This window comes from Pan troglodytes, chromosome 5 (genome assembly GCF_028858775.2).
Source record: "Pan troglodytes isolate AG18354 chromosome 5, NHGRI_mPanTro3-v2.0_pri, whole genome shotgun sequence".
NCBI lineage: Eukaryota > Metazoa > Chordata > Mammalia > Primates > Hominidae > Pan > Pan troglodytes.
The window spans coordinates 73199630-73223477 of record NC_072403.2 but is presented as its reverse complement, the minus strand read 5'-3'; the positions used below and the strand labels follow the sequence as shown (position 1 = coordinate 73223477).

Sequence of the window (23848 nt, the reverse complement as noted above, 5' to 3'; positions counted from 1 at the left end):
TCATTTTTTTGACATTAAAAAGAAAGCTCATTTCTTTCAATATGAGAAGCCTAAAATAGAGTTAACTGAAAGTCATACACATGAGGACAAGTTATTGATTGTAGTGGCAGGAGACTAAGTGCCGAATGATGTTGTATAACAGATTCACTGTGCCAAGTGTAAATGTCTGGAATATCATCTGTGGGAAAATTCAACTTCTTATTTTAGCCACTGTATTTTAATATTTTAGCATTTTTTTGTTAGCAAAGGTAATCTTATCTGGATGAATATATTCAGTTATACATTTTTTTCATATCTTTGGAAATATCTCCGATTACTTTACATATTTAGTTGGATTTTGTTCAATATCTCTTTACCGTAACATAAGCTCCTTTAGGGTAGGGAACCTTCTCTGTTATGTTCACCAGACTTTACTGAGAGTTTTCAACAAGGCTTGGGATGTAAGAGGCACATACACATTTGTGACATTAGCAAATAGAAAATGCAATTGCATTCTGCGTCCATTCATGGTTATAACTCAATAAAATAAGATATTGGCTATTAAAATTTGCATCTGGATAGTAAATCTAGAATATAAATCTTCAATGTAAACTCTGTAAGTTTTATTCCTTCTTTGCAATTGTTCCTCTTGCCATTTAAGCTGATTTAAGGGCTTACTTAAATAAACATTGTTTTAAGAAAAGCCAAGGACAGTCTATAAAATAAGTTAATTAAAAGTACTATTAATGTTTGTAATTCAATGATATAAATATCATTTTTCAAAGTGCAATTTCAATGTGTAAGATCCAGCTTTTGATAAAAGAGAAATGGATTTGCGAGTTCTAAGTGATAAAGGCAATTTTATAATGAGGTTTTGGATTTCAAATGAGGATGAGACAGCTTGGACATAGTAAGCAAAGCCCATGGAAGAGAACATGGACATCAAGAGTCTATACCAGTACACAGTACCCACATACCAGGGGCAATGTCTTTCTCCATTGCGTCCAGATTAAACAGAGCAAAAGAGTGACGGATCTCTGAATAAAAAAGATATTCAACTCTGAAACTGATATAACTGAATTTTGTCTTGAAAAAGTCACACATCGACTTGGCACATTGACATTTTCTTCTGTTAGATGACATTTTACCCATACATTATATGGAATTCATTATGACACAAATAACATATATTTTTGCACATTTGAGTTGTGAAAGTGAATTTCAAATCTTGTCACATAAGGGAAAAGTGGTTGAGCACAATTCAGCTGCCTGTTTAATGTAGCTCCTGCCTACATTAACAGAAAAAGGAAATGGTAAATGCTATGTTAATAATGTTGCTGTCGTTGACAAAAAGAAATGATTACTATTAATCTAAAGCTAAATATAATCAAATACCAAATATTTTCCTGAATGTTTATATCTATAGACTTATAGTTATCAATCAAACAAAAAATAAACACTAAACCCTTTGTGTTTAAATTATTACAGATGCATAATATGTAATTAGAAATTTGAAGTTGCTTTTACATCTTTTATTTCCCATTCAATTAATTATCTTTATATTCTATTTTAATATATCTTGTTAAACTAGGAACTCAGCTGACATATTGTACCAGAGTAGACTAAACTTTGATGGAGAGAAGAGATAAAATGGTGAGCAAGCAGATTTGGGGAGTCTCCTCAGATGAACTGATAATTAAATCAGAATTTCACAAAACTCTAAGTTCGGTGGATAAAATGGGTGATATAGAAGAAAATAACAGAAGCCAAGAGTCTAAGAAAATATTCCTATAGAAAGTTGCATCTGAGTTATGGTATGAGGATCAGTACTTGCAATAGGATAAATCGGATATTTTAGGCAGCAGAAACAATATGATAATAATATCTTTACAATAACCAAAAATGTACAATTGATCAATTGTCCATATTTTCCCAAACTATGCTTCTTTATACATGTACTCAAGGCAGATTGTTTTACTTCTTATGTAGATTGGGCATTTGGCAAAAAATGTATTCAGAAGACAGCTTAGTTATCTCAAGCAGAAAATATTATAACTGAATATAGTCATATGTTTGCATGTGTATATGAAACATATCCAAGAAAAAATGTGCATTGCTTTGAAGCAAACATAATTATATTTTATTATTCTGAATTATTGAATTGCATATGTTTTCTACATGGCATTATTATCAAAGTTATTATTTCTGAGATAGGACTTAGGCATTTTAAAAATATGTATACTTTTCTAGTAGATATATAAATATTAATATAGATATAAACACAAATGTAGACATGACTACATGTAATCATATTTAAAGTCCTTAAGCACAAGTTCATAAACTTTTATCTACAGATTAGTAATATATAATCGTGTCTAGTTAAGAGGAGACTTCTTGCTAAATGAGTGAATATTTTAGAAAGCAATATACATTTATTTATATTCATCTTTCCTATATTTAAATCACTAATAATTAAAACTCAAATTCATAAGCCAATATTCTTTAGGAAAGACAAAGTTAGACAATACTGCAAATCTACTGATAAACTGATTTATATCTTTTGCAAGATAAAATGTAAGCCTTTGATTATATGCCATCACTTGTGTACTTCCTGTTCATTAAAATCAGTCAACTCACTACGTGTGTAAATTTGGACTCTATTTGTGATAGTGTTTAATTAAAAATACTCTAGATAAATTAATTATAGAATGGCTTTAAATAGTCAACTTTGTAAATGTTTATTATCTTCTTCCAATTCTAGATACCACAAGTCTTCATAAGAATAAGAACCATGTCAGCCTTGATCATCACAAAACCTCAACAGCTAATAGAATACAAAGCATAAAATGAAGAAGTATCGAGTTAATCACTGATAGCCTGTGTACATATTATTTAATGTGTTCTTCAAAGAATGCTCTGATTTAGATAATTAAGAATCATAAACTTTCCTGGTCAGAGTCTTGAAAAATTTATATCCTTAATAACTTGGTTAAATGTATTCATAGGTGTAGGCAAAGCTAAATTTTTCTGAATAATATATTTGGCTACCAAATTTTAACATATTTAATATTGTATTTAATGTTATTTTATCTTTCCTCTCTATCACTAATACCATTACATTCAAATTTTGTTTTTTTCTGATGGAGCAAAGCTAGAGTAGAAATAAAACTGGAATTAGAGAGGGATGTGTATTTTGGTTCCGGCTCTGTCACTACCAGATGTATGATCTTGAAAAATATACAAAAGTATAACATCCTTGTGTTTTAAAGTTTAAGATTCTTTAAGTAAAACCTTGCAGTGTCATGACTCTCTTGAAATGGAACAACCTAAAAATGAATAGATTTGAACATCTCACAAAACAGTAATGCTTTAGGAGCCTTGAAAAAAAAGATTTCCAGAGAAGGCTAAGAAAAATAAATGCTATTAAGTGTCTGAGAATAAGAAAAACTTTATCTGTCCATGTATGAAAGAGAAGGTCAATTTGAATGTCAAAAGAGCATGTACAGAAAAACAAATACATGTAACTTTCTTGAGGGGGAAAACTTCTTTTTGAATGTCCAGTCATGTATCTTTCTTGGTTTGAAACCAAACTGTAACACATATTTCATAATATTTTTTCTATATTCAACTGTAAATTCTGAAAGTGGTACACTTTTAATTTCTTATCTTCCAGTGAACCTAAAAATGGACATGTGAGCAGTTTTGCTCAGTGACATATTAGCAGGTTTTGATTGTTATTCTAAAAAGGTTCTCCTTACAGAAAGACTCAATACAGTTAGCACCACTCTTTTCCCTTGACTCAAGTGTAGAAATAATGACTTAAGTCATTGCAGCAGCAATTCTGAATGCATGAACCTATAATCATGAATTAAAAACTAAGAAAACCATTACCTCATCCTGGTACTGTCAAGTCACTGGACCAACAACCATTAGCTGTCTCCCTACAGAATTCTTATTATATAAGAAAAAATGAACCCTATCTATTAAGGATAACAATTAATTGAGTTTTCTTTTACTTGTAGCTGTACCAATATGCAAACATATATTAAAACATCTTAAATCATGTGCCACTGGTAACATCTTAGATAATATCATTTTAAAACAATGCTAAATACCATATTTTGAAATGAAATTAGAGATGTTATCAAAAGAAAAATAAAGAATATGTTAATCTTTCAAATGTTGATACATTGAAAATATCAGAGCAAGGTGTTATAACAAATAATTTTACAAAATGTGTTTCTTAGTCATGTTGAGCTCAGTGTGTTGTTTCTTATTTTAATACTTCTAGCAGCAGTAACAACAACAAGGTGAATGGCATTGCTGAGTGGATATATATGGTTCTACATTGATAGCTCAATAATTTTGAAGATAATGGGCAATGTGAAACTTAGAAAGTAAACTGTTTTATATTTGAAATTTAATGTTTCTTGTATATTATATGTAATGAACTTTGCAGAAAATGATACTTTTTAGGAAATATTAACTTAATCTGATAGTTTTTGTGTATATGAGATTTGTTACCAAGATTACCTCTGAAGCCATCAAGATTTCTCAGGAAAGACACCTTCATATTTCTTTTTAAGGTCACGTAACTTTCTCTCACCTTTTGATTACTTATTCTCTGGAAATACTTCTAGTTCCTTTCCATTTTTGCTTGCCAATATAATTTCCATGTGTCTAGTATTTTATCCCCGCTGGCAGAGAACCTAATATTAGATATATTTAACTACTCATCCCTCAGGATAGAAATCCATATGATTTTAGTGCTGCACGAATCAGATGTTAATAAACTGAGATTTGAGATGTAAATACATTATTGTAATCTCTGTGGGAATTGTGTGAAAAAATAAATATGAAACAAAATAACACAAAAACTATATTATTGTTAGTCCCATATCATTAATACTAGTATGCCAAAACTAAAACAATATAGCTTTTTGTATTTTGTAAATGCAATTTCTCACCAGAAATTTAGAGGGCTAATGCCTCTACCTTCTATAAGCTCCCTGATGACTTTTGCCTTTATGTTTGGATAAAATTTATGTTGTGAAATAATTGATACTGACAGCTAATGCCAATCTTCTTTTGCTTTACGTTTAAATTCACAATGGCTGTCTTTTTTATGTAAATATTTTTAATGCTAAGCATATTCTAGAAATGACAGTTTTGTAACAGATATAATAATGTTATTTCTGTTAGATTATCCATACAGAAATACTTTTTCCTATACTATAGCCATGCAAACTTACTAAAGATAAATTTACTGTAAAAGATAAAAATGTAAGATAACTTAAAATCTAATCTTAGGATTTAATAAATTGAAGATAAAACACATAATTTTACTTCTTATTAATTTCTTTTATAAGAGACAAATTATCTCTTGACATTTTTGCCCTGTTTGCATCTGGCAGGTTATTTCAGGTTTTGGAGTATAAATATGAGGTTTCTATTTGCTTGCAGACAGAAATATGTTGCTGCACACGGGACAGATATGGATTTACCTGTATAACCAGGGGCACAGAAGCAGTTGTATCCATCAGTCCTGTAGACACAATTTTCTTCATCTAGACAAGGTGAGATTTTACTTTTATTTACGTCAAGTTCACAGAAGGGCCCATGGTACTCAGGTTCACAATTACAAAAAAATCTGGAGAAAAGTGGAGAAATGAGAAATAGCCATGTAACAATGATAATCATTTATTATACATGATTCATATTTATATTTTAAATTCAAGACATTCAACTTAATTGAAATAAATAATATATGTATTTCATTTTTTTCTTTGAAAAATTATAGCAATTCCCCTTGCAAAATTTTGTTCTGCTCAAATGTTCTTTATGTGTGAAATTTTGAAAAACAATGTGTTGGGTAAATAATTACTGTAACCTGATAAATGCTAGTATCAAAATATAGATGAGTTCATGTCCTTTGTAGGGACATGGATGAAGCTGGAAACCATCATTCTCAGCAAACTATAGCAAGGACAAAAAACCAAACACCGCATGTTCTCACTCAGAGGTGGGAACTGAACAATGAGAACACATGGACACAGGAAGGGGAACATCACACACCGGGGACTGTTGTGGGGTGGGGGGAGGGGGGAGGGATAGCATTGGGAGATATACCTAATGTTAAATGACGAGTTGATGGGTGCAGCACACCAACATGGCACATGTATACATATGTAACAAATCTGCACGTTGTGCACATGTACCCTGAAACTTAAAGTATAATAATAATAAACAAACAAACAAACAAAAAATAATTTCCAAAGGAGATATTAAACTGATCGAAACTGTATACTTAGCAAAAATATCTCTTCATAGTTTTTCCTTTTAGAAGTCTAGATAAAGAAGCTTTAGCAACTTTCCATAAAATGTTTTTGAGCTAGATTTCTATTTAGATTTTTTAGGAAACTCTTCCTAATTAACTTCACTCATCATTTTATAACCACAGAAGTCTAACAGTCCCCATGCTCCTCCTTTTACTTCTTCAACCTACATTAATTAATTGAGTGCCAGACATTAGTCATGTACCTATATTCAAGTGTAAATTAAACTAGAGCTTGCTTTTGAAAGTCTCAGGAACAGGACAGGAATACACATATGTAAAAATTACAGTAAATACATGTCAATTGAGACACGTCCTGTTAAAGCATGGGTAACTGCTAGACAAGAGGTGACAGAAAAGGTCTTACTCAGTATTAATAAAGAAGGAGCAGGATCAGTGTTTTAAAATTCTGAATATGAATGAAAACATGCAGTATTTTTCTTTCTGTGCCTGGCATATTTCATTTACAATAACGTCCTCCAGGATCATGTATGTTGCTACAAATAACAGGACTTCATTCTTTTCCATGGCTGAAGAGTATTTCATTGTTTATGTATACTACATATTTTTTATTCATTCATCTCTTAAGTAAGTAAGCCAGACAGTAGCGGGGAGGGGATAGGAAAGGTTGATTGATGGGTGCAAAATTACAATTAGAAAGGAAGAATAAATTTGGTGTTCTATTGCACAGTACGGTGACTGTAGTAAACAGTAAGGTATTGTATATTCAAAAGAGCTAGAGGAGAAAATTTTGAATGTTTGCACCACAGAGAAATGATGAATGTTTGAGGTGATCTCTATGCTAATTATCCTGATTTGTTCATTACAAACGAATGAACAAATGTGCTGTAATACAATATATTATGTAGTATAATGATACAATGTATTCATGTATCAAAACAACACAACAAAACAACACATAAATACATCAATTATGTGTAAATTAAAAATAAAATTAATAGAAAAAGAAAGAGTAAGGAATCTTTGTATCAGTTGGACAGAAGGCATTAAAATGTCATGTGCAATGGGATACTGGGTGAAAGAGTAGAGTATTTCCCAAGAGCTCTTCATGTGACTAGGGAATTGACTATAATCACCTTTTTGGAGTAACACTAATCCAAATACTAACTTCTTGAATTTTTGTTCAAATAGTCAAACTGTTTTTCTCCATCTTATTCATTTTGCGAATATCTCCCCATCTAGTGAGAAGTAATGTAATGAATCTGCTAAATGTCTTACTAAAATCAAGATATGTTTGTTAATAATACTGTCTTTGCTACTTTGTGTTCTCACTGAATTAATGATGATTCCAAGGAATCACAGAATAGAGAGAAATTGGACACAGAATTCTCAGAAATAGCAGTGAAAGGTATCTCAAGAAATGATTTGTTTCATATTGACAAATTTAAAAATGTTATATTACTATAAAAACAATGACTTTCATTTCAATTTATGTATTTCTTTCATGTACTTCTGACAGTTCTATTATATTTTTAGAAGCTTCAAAATCTACTTTGTATTTTGAAATATTGAATACTAGAAAATTATTTGGGGATATCTTGCTTTTTCAGTGATTTATGATAATCACCACCAATTGTTTCAATTTTTTTTAAATAGTAGTTTACTATTTAATTTATAGAATTTTCTCTCTCTCTCATTTTGAAAATCAGAAAATCATAACATCTCTTGTCTTTTGCTCCCCAAATTTTGTTTTCTGTGATTTTAATTATCTTAAATATACTTACTTACTTGTTCCATAAGTTAATGGGAAATTTTTGTGAAATGTCTTTTTGTCATGATGAAGATGTGGGTTTTGCTGAGTATTAATTTTTTTTTGTCTATATAGTTGTCTTGAAGATACATGAAAAGATTCAGATTTTGACACCTACCCAGAATTCTTGTTTTTTCAATTATGATTTCTTTCTGAATTTTGCCTTTTGAAACCTTTGTTAGTTTTTACTAAATGTTATTGTTGCGGGAAGTCAGGGACCCCAAATGGAGGGACTGACTGAAGCCATGGCAGAAGAACGTGGATTGTGAAGATTTCATGGATGTTTATTAGTTCCCCAAATTAATACTTTTATAATTTCTTATGCCTGTCTTTACTGCAGTCTCTAAACGTAAATTGTGAAGATTTCATGGACACTTATCACTTCCCCAGTCAATACCCTTGTGATTTCCTATGTCCGTCTTTACTTTAATCTTTTGATCCTGTCAGCTGAGGAAGATGTATGTCGCCTCAGGACCTTGTGATAATTGCATTAACTGCACAAATTGTAGAGCATGTGTGTTTAAACAATATGAAATCTGGGCACCTTAAAAAAAGAACAGGATAACAGCAACTGTTCAGGGAATAATAGAGATAACCTTAAACTCTGACCACTGGTGAGCTGGGTGGAACAGAGCCATATTTCTCTTCTTTCAAAAGCAACTGGGAGAAATATCACTGAATTCTTTTTCTCAGCAAGGAACATCCCTGGGAAAGAGAATATGCGCCTGGAGGTATAGGCCTATAAATGCCCCCCCAAGGTGTGCCCATCTCTTATGGTTGAGACTGCAGGGGTAAAATAGACCCCAGTCTCCCATAGTGCTCCCAGGCTTATTAGGAAGAGGAAATTCCTACCTGATAAATTTTGGTCAGACCAGTTGCTCTCAAAACCCTGTCTCCTGATAAGATGTTATCAATGACAGTGGTGCCCGAAACTTCATTAGCAATTTTAATTTCGCCCTGGTCCTGTGGTCCTGTGATCTCGCCCTGCCTTCATTTGCCTTGTGATATTCTATTACCTTGTATAGTACTTGATGTCTGTAACCCACACCTATTTGCACACTCCCTCCCCTTTGAAAACCCCTAATAAAAACTTGCTGGTTTTTGCAGCTTGTGAGACATCAGGAACCTACTGACATGTGATGTCTCCCCTGGATGCCCAGCTTTAAAATTTCCCTCTTTTGTACTCTGTCCCTTTATTTCTCAAGCCAGCTGATGCTTAAGGAAAATAGAAAAGAACCTACGTGAATATCAGGGCAGGTTCCCCGATATATTATATTCATTTTTTTGCTTCCATGTCCATCCTTCAAATGTATTTACTCTAATTTAAAATGAACTTCTCAAAAAGTTCTGCTTTTTTGTTTGCTCTTTAACATTTATCATGTAACTTATTTTATGAATCTCAAATATGTACCTTACGCTTCTGATTTTGAAAGTGATATCACACAGTAAATAAACATACATGTACTATCTCAAGACTTATGGAAGTTTATTTTTCTAAAGTTTTTGGCATACAGATAACTATGTGAAGAATTATTTTTAATAATATGAATCATAATGATCCTTTCTTCTAAGAATGCTTTGCTTCTACTTCAATAACCTCTCTTTCCTTTTTGCTTTCAATCAAGACCATTATTTTTTCTTACTTTCTACACTACTCCTGAAATCTGAACTTTTCAACATTGCAAAAATATGCTTTACTTTTACATAAATTCCAAACATTATTAAATTTCAAGAATCTGTTAAACCACAGATGCCTGTTCAACTGGAATGTTGGGGGTCCCTGCTTTGTTAATAATGATGCAAAAAGGCCCTGGGATTCTAGAGTCCATTTGGACATTTTCTGAATGGCATCTAAAATTTCGTAGAGATTAAAAAAAAAATCATCAACATTAATAGCAGCCCTGGTGAAACAGTTTAGAGAAAATATTCAACTTATATTTCTTACTTTCCACCACACTAAACAATATGAGGGCAAATTTGTGCAAAAATAACATTTTACTCTACAAAAGAGCATCTACCTTTAATCCTTGTCTCTGCTTTCCCAGAAAAATTTAAATGTTTTTATTTTCTCTTCCTCCTTTCCTCCCTCCACCTGCCCTGCCCTGCTCTCTTCCTGCTCCCTTCCTGCTCCCTGTCTCTAATAGGAAGGGCAAGCACAATGCTGAGCACTTGGGACGTTTTTACTTTTCACTTAACGTTGGCCCTTCAAAACGTTAAAAAAAGTAAAAGTGCCTAGGGTATGTCTGAAAAGATCCTCATCAAATTTTCCCCCTCCTGGCCTCTGGCTATAGTGTGCAATTCTTTCAGCTTTGGTATAATTTTCCTTTCGCTATTACCAGCTGAGGGTCCCTTTATGCTAACCACCTCTAATAAGGCTAGAGAAAAATTAAATGTAAACCTGATTTTTATTAATGTCCTAAGTGATCCAGTCAAATGTACAGTAAGTACTGCATTTTATATTAAAGGTCCCTAAAGTATACCTTCCTTTGATAAAACTCAATTTTCATAGCTTTTAAAATATACACATATAATAATATCTTCTATCTTGAGAGAACAATTAAGACCATGAAATATATATTTTCGATGAAATAAAAATTTCTCATTTAAATAAAAAGCTTTTACTTCAAAAGTTTTAGAACTAAACTTAAATATATTGTCAAAGTATTGAAATAATTCATATTTTTAATTTGACATTGCCCTAAAATTTTTCAAATAGGTGTTCAAGATACTTTTTCAATCACTAAGATGCATTTTAACAGTGACTTTTGAAGAAAATTCAACATATTAAAATAGAGATAAGGAAGAGTAACTATAATTTGCATAAAATGATATCTCCAAACTATAAAAAGATGGAAAAATACAAGATAATCACATGAATTTATAGCCCCCAAATTAGCCATGATTACATTTCATTTACATTATTCTTATATACTTTTTCTTGTATTCCAGATAAGAGAGGAATTAATAAGTAGATGTATTATTTGTATGCTTCTGAAGTTATTTTAAAATGTAATTATTAAATAGATTGAATAGTATTACAAAATCCAAACATAACACAGAATGTTTTAATGAGAGTTTTGATTTTAAAATGTGTTTGCAATAAGGTTAAATCATACTTGTTTCAGTAGATATTTTTTAAAAGTTTACATTCAAAATAAGAAAATGAAACCACTGGTGAAACTTTCTGATAAGGACTTTTTAGCCTATGTTAAAGCAATTCAAATTTTGAAAGAATTTATAATGTATTTTAGAGCATTTCTACTTTTTTCTTGTGATATTATAACTGCATTCGTGAACCACACTTCTTTACAATTAATGACAATTTTTACTTAGAATATGAATAATCTATTTTATATTTGCAACATGTCTTTATTATGTTATATATAAATATATGTCTACATTATTTATCATACTCACAACATGTCTTTATATGTTTTTATTATAATTGCATGTGTGTGTGAATCTGATTTGAAACAGTGATGTTATCGTAAATTCTCTAGTAGAATAAACATCATTTGGATTGATGACTGTTTCTAGGCAAACAATTACAGAAGAGTAAACAGATTTTTGTCTTTTGGTTAAACGCATATTAACCAATCACTTTTAAATTTGTGACAGTGAAGAATTGCTAAACCCGTGAACATCACAAACTGAATGGTCACAATATGCTTGTTGGTAATGATCTCGCTATGATAATCACATCAGCCAGGCACTTGGAACATTTTCTTCTATTTTTTCTTTAAATGGACTAGCCACTGTTATTGTAATTGTTCTTGCAAATTCTATTTAGTTGTAAATTTTCAGTAGACAGATACTATTGTGAGTGACCTAAATGAACTAGTAGCAATGACTTGAAAAGACATTAGTTGCATTGGATAACATACGCTATCAAGTGTCAGAAAAATGTAAATTCCAGTGTTCACTTTTGCAGTGGATTTGTATATTAATTGGGGCTGTCATTCATGTGCCATTATATCTCAGCAAACTCATCTTTAAATCATGTTACTAGAGGTAAGTCTTAATTGTTGCAGGCCACAGTTTCAATAACCATAAGAGAGAATAGAATAGATTAAAAACATGAATCTAACCATGAGGCATATATGTAGTAACTACTGTTTTTAATATGTTTTTTGTTTATGTGTCTACAGTTTAATTTACTTTGAAGTAACTATAAAATTATTGGTTTTAAATGAGTTGGTAGATTACTTGAAATATTTTTATTGAGTACTTTATCAATAGATTAAGTTTTTCAAAAAAATAAAAATTACTTTAAGAAGAGATAAGACAATCAAATGTGACTACTTCATTTTCAGCTGCTAATTGATTTTTAATCTTTGAAAGATTTTAATTCATTGAAAATGGCTTTTATTATAATAATTTACACCAGGTCATTTTCTAAGAATAGAATAATCAACACCTGTATGCCCATCACCCATATTTAACTCATCTTAGTATTGTTTCATGTTGCTGAAATATTTTTAAGGAAAACACACAAAACATATTTGATCTGTCATATATATATATGAGATCTGTCATAAATATGTATGCACACACATATATATGTACACACATTTCATACACATATATGTACACATATTAACACAAATATGTACACACATTTCATGCACATATGTATGTATGAAACTCCTATGCATGCATTCAATTAATTATCCTCCATTCCTCTCTACCAGGAGAAAATTACTACTCTTAAGATGCTATGTATTTTTCAAAATATGTTTTAATACTTCAGTAAATATGAGTTACATATCACATTATTCTGAGACTTATTTTTTCAGTCAATCATACATTTTAATAAATATTTAAGTGATATACTTTTATATAATTTATTCACAGTAAGTAATGTATAGATGCTTATGATTAAGTTGCATTGCATTTGTTTTGTTTTCTAATGTTTACCAATATAAAGATATTGGAAAGGCATCACCTTGTTCATATATCCTTGCTCACAGTGCTGGATGTTGCCATGGAATTGGGTTTCGTGATATTAATTACAATAGATCTAAGAATGCATAGACTATTGGATATGCTTGACAATTAGATGCAAAATGAGCAAATAAGCATATAAATCAGAGAAACAGAGTGGACATCAGTGGACTGATTCACAGATATCTATGGCAGAGGCTAACTGATGACGGGGTTTTAGAAATGAAATATATAATCAGTCTACTTACAGTGCTGCCTCATGTATATAGAATGAAATGTATAGTTCTGGAGGACAGAGACATAATTCAGTTTGGCTTTGTAGGGATTCTCTGCCTCTTTCACAATTCCAAAACCTAAGTTATGTCACAGACTCAGTCACTCGAAGGTCAGGGTTTGCCTCCTTAAGAGGAATCTTTAATAGAGTCACAGGTATTTTATGTATCTTTTTGAAGACTTCCTCAGAGGTATCTGAGGCTATTTACCAGTATGACTGTTCTATGGTGAAAGAAAGATATTCAGACATTTTAGGAGTTGCTGAATACTGGTTCTGAAAGTATACTTATTTCTGCAATGCTACTGATCCACCAATAGAAATATAAGATTATTGAGGTCAGTTCAGGTGAGGCCACAAATACATCTTCCCTTTGATTTTGTTTTTTTTTTTTACCCACAATTCTTGAATATACAGTGTAGTTGATATATTTAGTAATAGCACAATTTTTACATTGGAGTAAGAGCTATTATGGAGGAAAATCCAATTGGAAGATCTTGTCATGCCCCTTTAGACCAATGGAGATTTTAAACTGACAGCAATTCTCTATTCCTATGGTACTTGTAGTGATTGGTGTCCCCTTGAAAGGACTGAAAGTTGCAGGGGTGGTGATTCCAAACATCCCTACTTACCTCACCAGATTGGACAATGCAAAAGCTAGATAGGGCACAGAAAATAAGATGAATGATAGAATATTGTTGGAAAATTAAACAGGATCTGATGCAAATTTCACCAATTCTAAAGGTTGGATCTCTATGAAGATAGACAAACAGAGCTCCTGGTACCTGAGTCCAGCTATGACATAGAAAATTAATTATTTTGTGTTCTAATTAGTGCAGCTCCACTTGAATTTGTCAGAATGCCTTTTTAAAGATATTTTGAAAGACCTAAATAAATAGATATCAATTTTTCTTAAATTGGCCTACCCATTCAATGAAATTCCAATCAAAATTGCTTGTTTGAATGTATATTTATATAGAATACAAGTTGATTTTAACAGAAGAAATTGCCAAAATATCTAAAGTTGCCTGGAGATTAAATAGCCCTACTAGTATTGAGATATTTCAAAGGGAAGTAATTAAGATTTATGACTCTAGCACATGGATGAGTAACTGAACTAAAGCAACAGAACAGCAATAGAGAAATAGACATATCCATATGTGGAAACGTGATCTGCAACCAAGAAGGCACTACAGATCAGTGAGTGAAAGATGAACTTAATATGTAGCAGACATGGCTTATTTATATAAAAAAATAAGAATCTGAGTTTATTTTTTAAGTGTGTAAAGAATGAGATAAGAATACTTTACACCCATACTCATACATACAATATACCTGATGCATCTACATATAAAGAACATAATCTTAATTATTTTAAAAGGAAATATAGGGAAAAAACCCTTTCATCCTAGTGTAAAGAAAAGTTAAATAAGATGAAACTTGCAAACCATATACTAAATAATAAATTAATTCAAATATATTAAAATTAAGTTTTAGTACATATAACTTATAAAGGTGAAGTGTCTATTTCAATCAGAACTTATATTCAATAAATACAACTAACAAAGATATTTTAAAAATCATATATAAGGATTCTTACAAAGCCATAAGAAGAAAAAACATTAAAGAGCAGATGCTGACTCAGCAAGATGGCAGAATAGGAATAGCTCAGGTCTGCAGCTCCCAGAGAGACGAACGCAGAAGGCAGGTGATTTCTGCATTTCCAACTGAGGTACCCAGTTCATCTCCCTGGTACTGGTTAGACAGTGGGTACAGCCCACGGAGGGCAAGCAGATGCGGGGTGGGGCACTGCCTCACCTGGGAAGTGCAAGGGATCAGGGGCCTCCCTCCCCTAACCAAGGGAAGCCCAGAGGGACCTTGCTGTGAGGGACGGTGCTATCTGGCACAGATACTACGTTTTTCTCACGGTCATTGAAACCCACAGACCAGGAGGTTCCCTCAGGTGTCTACACTACAAGGGCATTGGGTTTCAAGCAAAAAACTGGGTGGCCGTTTGGGCAGACATTGAGCTAGCTGCAGGAGTTGTTTTTTTTTTTTTTTTTTGTATCCCAGTGGCACCTGAAACACCAGCAAGACAGAACCCTTCACTCCCATGGAAAGGGGGCTGAAGCCAGGGAGCCAAGTGGTCTTGCTCAGCAGATCCCACCCCCACAGAGCCCAGCAACCTAAGATCCACTGGCTTGAAATTCTCACTGCCACCACAACAGTCTGAAGTCCACCTGGGATGCTGGAGCTTAGTTGAGGGAGGGGCGTCTGCCATTATTGAGGTTTGAGTAGGGAGTTTTCCCCTCACAGTGTGAACAAAGCCGCCAGGAAGTTCAGACTGGGGGGGGGGGGCGCCCACCACAGCGCCTCAAAGCCACCATAGCCAGACTGCCTCTCTAGATACCTCCTCTCTGGGCAGGGCATCTCTGAAAGAAAGGCAGCAGCCCCACTCAGGGGCTTATAGATAAAACTCCCATCTCCCTGGGACAGAGCACCTGAGGGAAGGGGCGGCTGTTGGCACAGCCTTAGCAGACTTAAACGTTCCTGCTTGCCAGCTCTGAAGAGAGCAGTGGATCACCCAGTACAGTGCTCAAGCTCTGCTAAGGGACAGACTGCCTCAAGTGGGTCCAGGGCTCCCATATCTCCTGACTGGGAGACAACTCCCAGCAGTGGTCGACAGACACCTCACACAGGAGAGCTCTGGTTGGCCTCTGGCAGGTGCTCCTGTGGGATGAAGTTCCAGAGGAAGGAGCAGGCAACAATATTTGCCTTTCTGCAGCCTCCACTGGTGATACCCAGGCAAACAGGGTCCGGAGTGGACCTCCAGCAAACTCCAGCAGACCTGCAGAAGAGGGCCTGACTGTTAGAAGGACATCTAACAGACAGAAAGCAATAGCATCAACATCAACAGAAAAGACGAACACGTGAAAACTCCCTCCGAAGGTTACCAACAGCAAAGACCAAAAGTAGACAAATCCACAAAGATGTGGAAAAATCAGTGCAAAAAGGCTGAAAATTTTAAAAACCAGAATGCCTGTTCTTCTCCAAAGGATGAAAATTTCTCACCAGCAAGGGAACAAAACTGGATGGAGAATGAGTTTGACAAATTGACAAAAGTAGGCTTTAGAAGGTGGGTAATAACAAACTCCTCTGAGCGAAAAAAGCATGTTCTAACCCAATGCAAGGAAGCTAAGAACCTTGATAAAATGTTAGAGGAATTGCTAACTAGAATAACCAGTTTAGAGAAGAACATAAATGACCTGATGGAGCTGAAAACCACAGCACAAGAACTTTGTGAAGCACACACAAGTATCAATAGCTGAATAGATTAAGTGGAAGAAAGGATATCAGAGACTGAAGATCAACTTAGTGAAATAAAGCAAGAAGACAAGATTAGAGAAAAAAGAATGAAAAGGAACAAACAAAGTCTCCAAGAAATATGGGACTATGTGAAAAGACTAAACCTACATTTGATTGGCGTACCTGAAAGTGACAGGGAGAATGGAACCAAATTGGAAAACACACTTCAGGATATCATCTAGGAGAACTTCCCCACCTAGCAAGACAGGCCAACATTCAAATTCAGGAAATACAGAGAACACCACAAAGATACTCCTCAAGAAAAGCAACCCCAAGGCACATAATCGTCAGGTTCACCAAGGTTGAAATGAAGGAAAAAATGTTAAGGGCAGCCAGAGAGAAAGTTCGGGTTATCTACAAAGGGAAGCCCATCAGACTAACAGCTGATCTTTCTGCAGAAAACCCACAAGCCAGAAGAGAGTGCAGACCAATATTTAACATTCTTAAAGAAAAGAATTTTCAACTCAGAATTTCATATCCAGCCAAACTAAGATTCACAAGTGAAGGAGAAATAAAATCCATTACAGCCAAGAAAATGCTGGGGGATTTTGTCACCACCAAGCCTGCCTTACAACAGCTCCTGAAGGAGGCACTAAACATGAAAGGAAAAACGGGTAACAGCCTCTGCAAAAACAAGCCAAAATGTAAAGACCATTGACACTATGAAGAAACTGCATCAACTAATGGGCAAAATAACCAGCTAGCATCATAATGACAGGATCAAATTAAACACATAACAAAATTAACTTTAAATGTAAATGGGCTAAATGCCCCAGTTAAAAGGCACAGACTGGCAAATTGTATAAAGAGTCAAGAGCCATCAGTGTGCTGTATTCACGAGATGCATCTCATATGCAAAGACACATATAAGCTCAAAATAAAGGGATGGAAGAATATTTACCAACAAATGGAAAGCAAAAAAAAAAAAAAAGAGAAATCAGGTGTTGCAATCCTAGTCTCTGACAAAACAGACATTAACCAACAAAAATCAAAAAGACAAAGAAGGGCATTATATAATGGTAAAGGGATCAAGGCAACAAGAAGAGCTAACTATCCCAAATATATATGCATACAATACAGGAGCACCCAGATTCATAAAGCAAGTACTTAGAGATCTACAAAGAGACTTAGACTCCAACACAATAATAGTGAGAGACTTTAACACCCCACTGTCAATATTAGACAGATCAATGAGACAGAAAATTAACAAGGACATTCAGGACTTGAATGCAACTCTGGACCAAGTGGACCTAATAGACATCTACAGAACTCTCGACCCCAAATCAACAGAATATACATTCTTCTTAGCACCACATAGCATTTATTCTAAAATCAACCACATAATTGAAAGTAAAACACTCCTCAGCAAATGCAAAAGAATGGAAATCATAACAAACAGTCTCTCAGACCACAGTGCAACAAACTAGAACTCAGGATTAAGAAACTCACTCAAAATGACACAACTACATGGAAACTGAATAACCTCCTCCTGAATGACTACTGGGTAAATAACAAAATCAGGCAAGAGAAAGAAATAAAGGGTATTCAAATAGGAAGAGAGAAAGTCAGGTTATCTCTGTTTGCAAATGACATGATTGTATATTTAGAAAACCCCATCGTCTCAGCCCAAAAACTCCTTAAGCTGATGAGCAACTTCAGCAAAATCTCAGGATACTAAATCCATGTGCAAAAGTCACAAGCATTCCTATTATAATAGACATTAATAGACAAACATTAATAGACAGAGAACCAAATCATGAGTAAACTCTCATTCATAATTGCTAAAAAGAGAATAAAATACCTAGGAATACAACTTACAAGAGACTGATGAACCTCTTCAAGGGGAACTACAAATCTCTGCTCAAGGAAATAAGAAAGGAGACAAAAAAATGAAAAAACATTCCATGCTCATGGATAGGAAGAATCAATATTGTGAAAATGGCCACACTGCCCAAAGTAATTTACAGATTCAATGCTATTCCCATCAAGCTACCATTGAATCTCTTCACACTATTAGAAAAAAAAACTACTTTAAATTTCGTATGGAGCCAAAAAAGAGCCCATATACCCAAGACAATCCTAAGCAAAGGATCAAAGCTGGAGGCACCATGCTACCTGACTTCAAACTATACTATAAGGATACAGTAACCAAAACAGCATGGTGCTGGTACCAAAACAGATATATAGACCAATGGAACAGAACAGAAGCCTCAGAAATAACGTCACACATCTACAACCATCTGATCTTTGACAAAGCTGACAAAAACAAGCAATGGGGAAAAGATTCCCTATTTAATAAATGGTGTTGGGAAAACTGGCTAGCCATATTCAGAACTCTGAAAATGGACCCCTTGCTTACACATTATACAAAAATTAACTCAAGATGGATTAAAGATTAAAATGTAAGATCTAAAATCATAAAAACTCTAGAAGAAAACCTAGGCAATATCATTCAGGACATAGGCATGGGCAAAGACTTCATGACTAAAACACCAAAAGCAATGGCAACAAAAGCCAAAATTGGCAAATGGGATCGAATTAAACAAAAGAGCTTCTGCACAGCAAAAGAAACTATCATCAGAGTGAACAGGCAACCTGCAGAATGGGAGAAAATTTTGCAATATATCCATCTGAGAAACGGCTAATATACAGAATCTACAAGGAACTTAAACAAATTTACAAGAAAAAAACAAACAATCCCATCAAAAAGTGGGCGAAGGATATGAACAGACACTTTTCAAAAGAAGACATTCATGCAGGCAACAAATATATGAAAAAAAGCTCATCATCACTGGTCATTAGAGAAATACAAATCAAAACCACAATGAGATGCCATCTCATGCCAGTTAGAATGGCGATCATTAAAAAGTCAGGAAACAACAGATGCTAGAGAGATGCGGAGAAAATGTGGAGAAATAGGAATGCTTTTACACTGTTGGTGGGAGTGTATATTAGTTCAACCATTGTGAAAGACAGTGTGGTGATTCCTCAAGGATCTAGAACTAGAAATACCATTTGAGCCAGTAATATAATTACTGGGCATATACCCAAAGGATTATAAATCATTCTACTATAAAGACACATGCACACGTATGTTTATTGCAGCACTATTAATAATAGCTAAGACTTGGAACCAACCAAAATGCCCATCAGTGTTATACTGGAAAAAAAAATGTGACACATATACACCATGAAATACTATGCAGCTATAAAAAAGAATGAGTTCCTGTTCTTTGCAGGGACATGGATGAAGCTGGAAACCATCATTCTTCGCAAACTAACACAAGAACAGAAAACCAAACACTGCATGTTCTCACTTATAAGTGGGAGTTGCCCAATGAGAACACATGGACACAGGGAGGGGAACATCACATACTGGGGCCTGTCAGGGGTTGGGGGGCAAGGGGAGGGATAACATTAGGAGAAATACCTATGTAGTTGAGTAAATATATGTATATATATATATATATATATATATATATGCAGATGCCATAATTAGGCATTTCTAAAAAGGCAAAATTAATCATCTCAAAATGTACATAAAATTGTTAAACTTCATATTATTATAAGAATGCAGGGAGACTACAATAAGATATAACTTTACACACAGCCTAAAATGGAACATTCTGAAAATGCCAATAAAAACATTTATTCCCTGCTAAGAATACAAAAATTATATTTTTCAAAAGAAATGAGAAAAATATAAATGTGATTTAGCAAATGTGACCATGTTTACCCAATGGTTCAACAATTCTACTTCTATGTATGTAACCTCGGACATACTAGTACTTGTGTATTTAGAGAAATATTTGAAAACTTTAATATCATTGTAGGTAAGACAAAAGAAGCAAATAGTCCAAATATCTATAACCAGTAGAATGATAAATGTTGGTATATATTTAATATTAAATATCGTATAAAAGTTAAAAATGAGCAACAGATACATGCATCAACAGGAATTACAAAATATTATGTTCAACAACAATTTCGGGAGACTCTACACAATATTGTTTTGCTTATATTAACATGGAAACTAAACAGCATTTTGTTCAGGCACACATACAAATAGCACTATAAACTAACAGCAAGATTGGTAAATAAAAATTTGAGATTTTTGACATAAGTGATTGGATGGGACAAATGAGGATGTCCTGGTACAAGCACAAATGTATCAGTGGTGATCAGCTGCCTTAGTTACATAATGAGCACATGTGTGCTCACTTTATTACATGTTGAATTACACATATCAAATAATTAATTTAATAAAAAGTAGCTTCTCACCTGTTTGTCAGATCCACACATGTTCCATTATTTTTGCAAGGTTCAGAGGAACATTCATTAATTTCAATTTCACACAGAGATCCAGAAAACCCAGGTCTGCAAATACACCTTTTAAACAAAAAATTTAGTAACTCCATTAGTATAGATGTATAAAATCAATGCTTCAACTAATTGTAGCATGGCAAGTTTTTAATAATTATAATTGGTGCTTAATTCACCAATTAAAATTCTATACCTGTATACATCTAGACAAATAAACATGTATCTAGATACTCTTTAAGTTTTCTGTACCTGAAATTGTTGACCATATCTTCACAGTCACCATAATCCTGGCAGGAAAGGAAGAGGCACTCTTTCACATCAATTTCACAGTTTTTACCTTCAAATTCTGCAAAGAGTATGAGATGAGTATGGATGAGCAATCCTTGTTATAGAGTAAAAAAATCAGAATCAGTGGTAGTCTAAAGAATACGCTCATAATGGAGGTTAAAAAAGGAAAAAGAAAATAATTAATCTCAAGCTTCTCATAAAACTCCATTTCACATAATGTGTGCATAAAAACATGCCAGTTTCTAGATTAATGAGTTTAAATGAATACTCAAGGGAGGAATACTCCACTAAATCCCCTGAGAAGGTAGAGATGTTGCTAATGTTGCTGTTGTTTTAAGGTATTTAAATGTTTGAACAAGAAGAATTGAAATGATCTGGAAAGCAAATGAATTAATGTGATGACCAATCTTAAAGTAAAATTGAGCTTCAATGATCAAATTTATTCAAGGCAGTTAGCAGATGAAGCAAATTATTTAATTGCTTTTTATATCCAAGTGATTCAAAGAAAACAAATTATTTTGATTCATAGCTACATAATCAGTCATCCATTTAAACACATGCCAGTTATATTAAAAAAAAGAACATGAAAGAAAATTATACAGGCTGATAAACAAGACAGTTGCAATTATTTCAACACATTTGTGTCAGAAAAAACCTGCATGATATCACTTTTTAAAATACAATGAAATATATTAATATTTATAATAAACAGTTAAACTATTCTATGGTTATATATTAACTAAGTATAATAAAATATATGTGTAAAACCATTTTTCTTGTTAATATTTTTTCTGTACTAGTTCAAATATGTAAGAAACAAGATTTCGCTTTACTTTGCTTTTTAAGTGATATTACCAAGCACTAAATAAGTGCAGCCACATTATACAATATTCTAAATGTCAGTATGCAATCAGGCTAATTTAGTTTGAGGAACAAAGAGTCATTCAGGTTACTTTAAGACAACTGTATTCATTGTTTGCATACACATAGACTGGAATTGGAACTAAGAAGCATTTAAAGGGAAGCATAGTCTAGCTACCCAGGAATAGCTGTCTGCCTTTTATAGTACATGTCCTTTATCCTTCTCATATCACTTTTTCTTCTCTTTCTATCACAAATATCTCAGCATGTTCAGTTTCAAATCACTTGTAATGTTGGCATGCGAGTGATATAGCACAGCTTTCTTGGTCTCTATGTCTATATTATGACATTTCAGCTTCAGCACCTACTGTTCAATGAAAAATTCCCTCGGTATTTTCTCACTCAGATTCCCACGATAGAACACGGAATTGACTGACCTATTTCATCTTTTCATATCATACCATGCCACAGTCAATGCCATTCTCTGTGGTGTCTACCATTGGATCAAACCGCAAACCTGCCTCCCGTTGCAATTTAACAGGGAGCTTGGTGTTACACCTTATAAAATCTGGCTGCCTCTTTGGTAGTATATAATATGGAAAACTAAAAGTTACTTAATCCAAAAGAAAACAGAAAAAGAAACAAAGGACAGATACAACAAATAGAAAACAAATAGCTAGAAGGTGTATTTACAGCCACACATATCAAAAGTTATATTAAATATGATTTTTAAAAACGCCAATTTAAAGGTAGAGGCAGACTAAATAACAGAAGAAACTACAAGATATCTAAAAGAAATGTATTTAAAACATAACAACAATGATAGGTTAACATTTAAAAGATGGAATGATCACACACTATGAAACACTAATTGTAAGTAAGCTACCATACTTAAGTGGCTAGCAGACCAGGTAGTCTTCAGGACAAGCAATACTTTTTTTTTATTATACTTTAAGTTTTAGGGTACATGTGCACATTGTGCAGGTTAGTTACATATGTATACGTGTGCCATGCTAGTGCGCTGCACCCACTAACTCGTCATCTAGCATTAGGTATATCTCCCATTGCTACCCCTCCCTCCTCCCCCTACCCCACCACAGTCCCCAGAGTGTGATATTCCCCTTCCTGTGTCCATGTGATCTCATTGTTCAATTCCCACCTATGAGTGAGAATATGCGGTGTTTGGTTTTTTGTTCTTGCGATAGTTTACTGAGAATGATGGTTTCCAATTTCATCCATGTCCCTACAAAGGACATGAACTCATCATTTTTTTATGGCTGCATAGTATTCCATGGTGTATATGTGCCACATTCTCTTAATCCAGTCTATCATTGTTGGACATTTGGGTTGGTTCCAAGTCTTTGCTATTGTGAATAATGCCGCAATAAACATACGTGTGCATGTGTCTTTACAGCAGCATGATTTATAGTCATTTGGGTATATACCCAGTAATGGGATGGCTGGGTCAAATGGTATTTCTAGTTCTAGATCCCTGAGGAATCGCCACACTGACTTCCACAATGGTTGAACTAGTTTACAGTCCCACCAACAGTGTAAAAGTGTTCCTATTTCTCCACATCCTCTCCAGCACCTGTTGTTTGCTGACTTTTTAATGATTGCCATTCTAACTGGTGTGAGATGATATCTCATAGTGGTTTTGATTTGCATTTCTCTGATGGCCAGTGATGATGAGCATTTTTTCATGTATTTT

General features: G+C 33.7%; 1 protein-coding gene across 1 annotated transcript in view; it reads right to left on the bottom strand.

Annotated features, from left to right (window-relative positions):
- Nucleotides 1-23848, bottom strand: part of LOC129144370 (protein eyes shut homolog) — a 494497-nt gene that overhangs the window by 75297 nt on the left and 395352 nt on the right. The window contains exons 8-10 of the mRNA XM_063813140.1: nt 21238-21334; nt 20947-21054; nt 5484-5629 (exon numbers count right to left, since the gene is read on the bottom strand). Of these exons, the coding sequence (XP_063669210.1) occupies nt 5484-5629; nt 20947-21054; nt 21238-21334 (351 nt within the window). The remainder of the gene's footprint in view (nt 1-5483; nt 5630-20946; nt 21055-21237; nt 21335-23848) is intronic.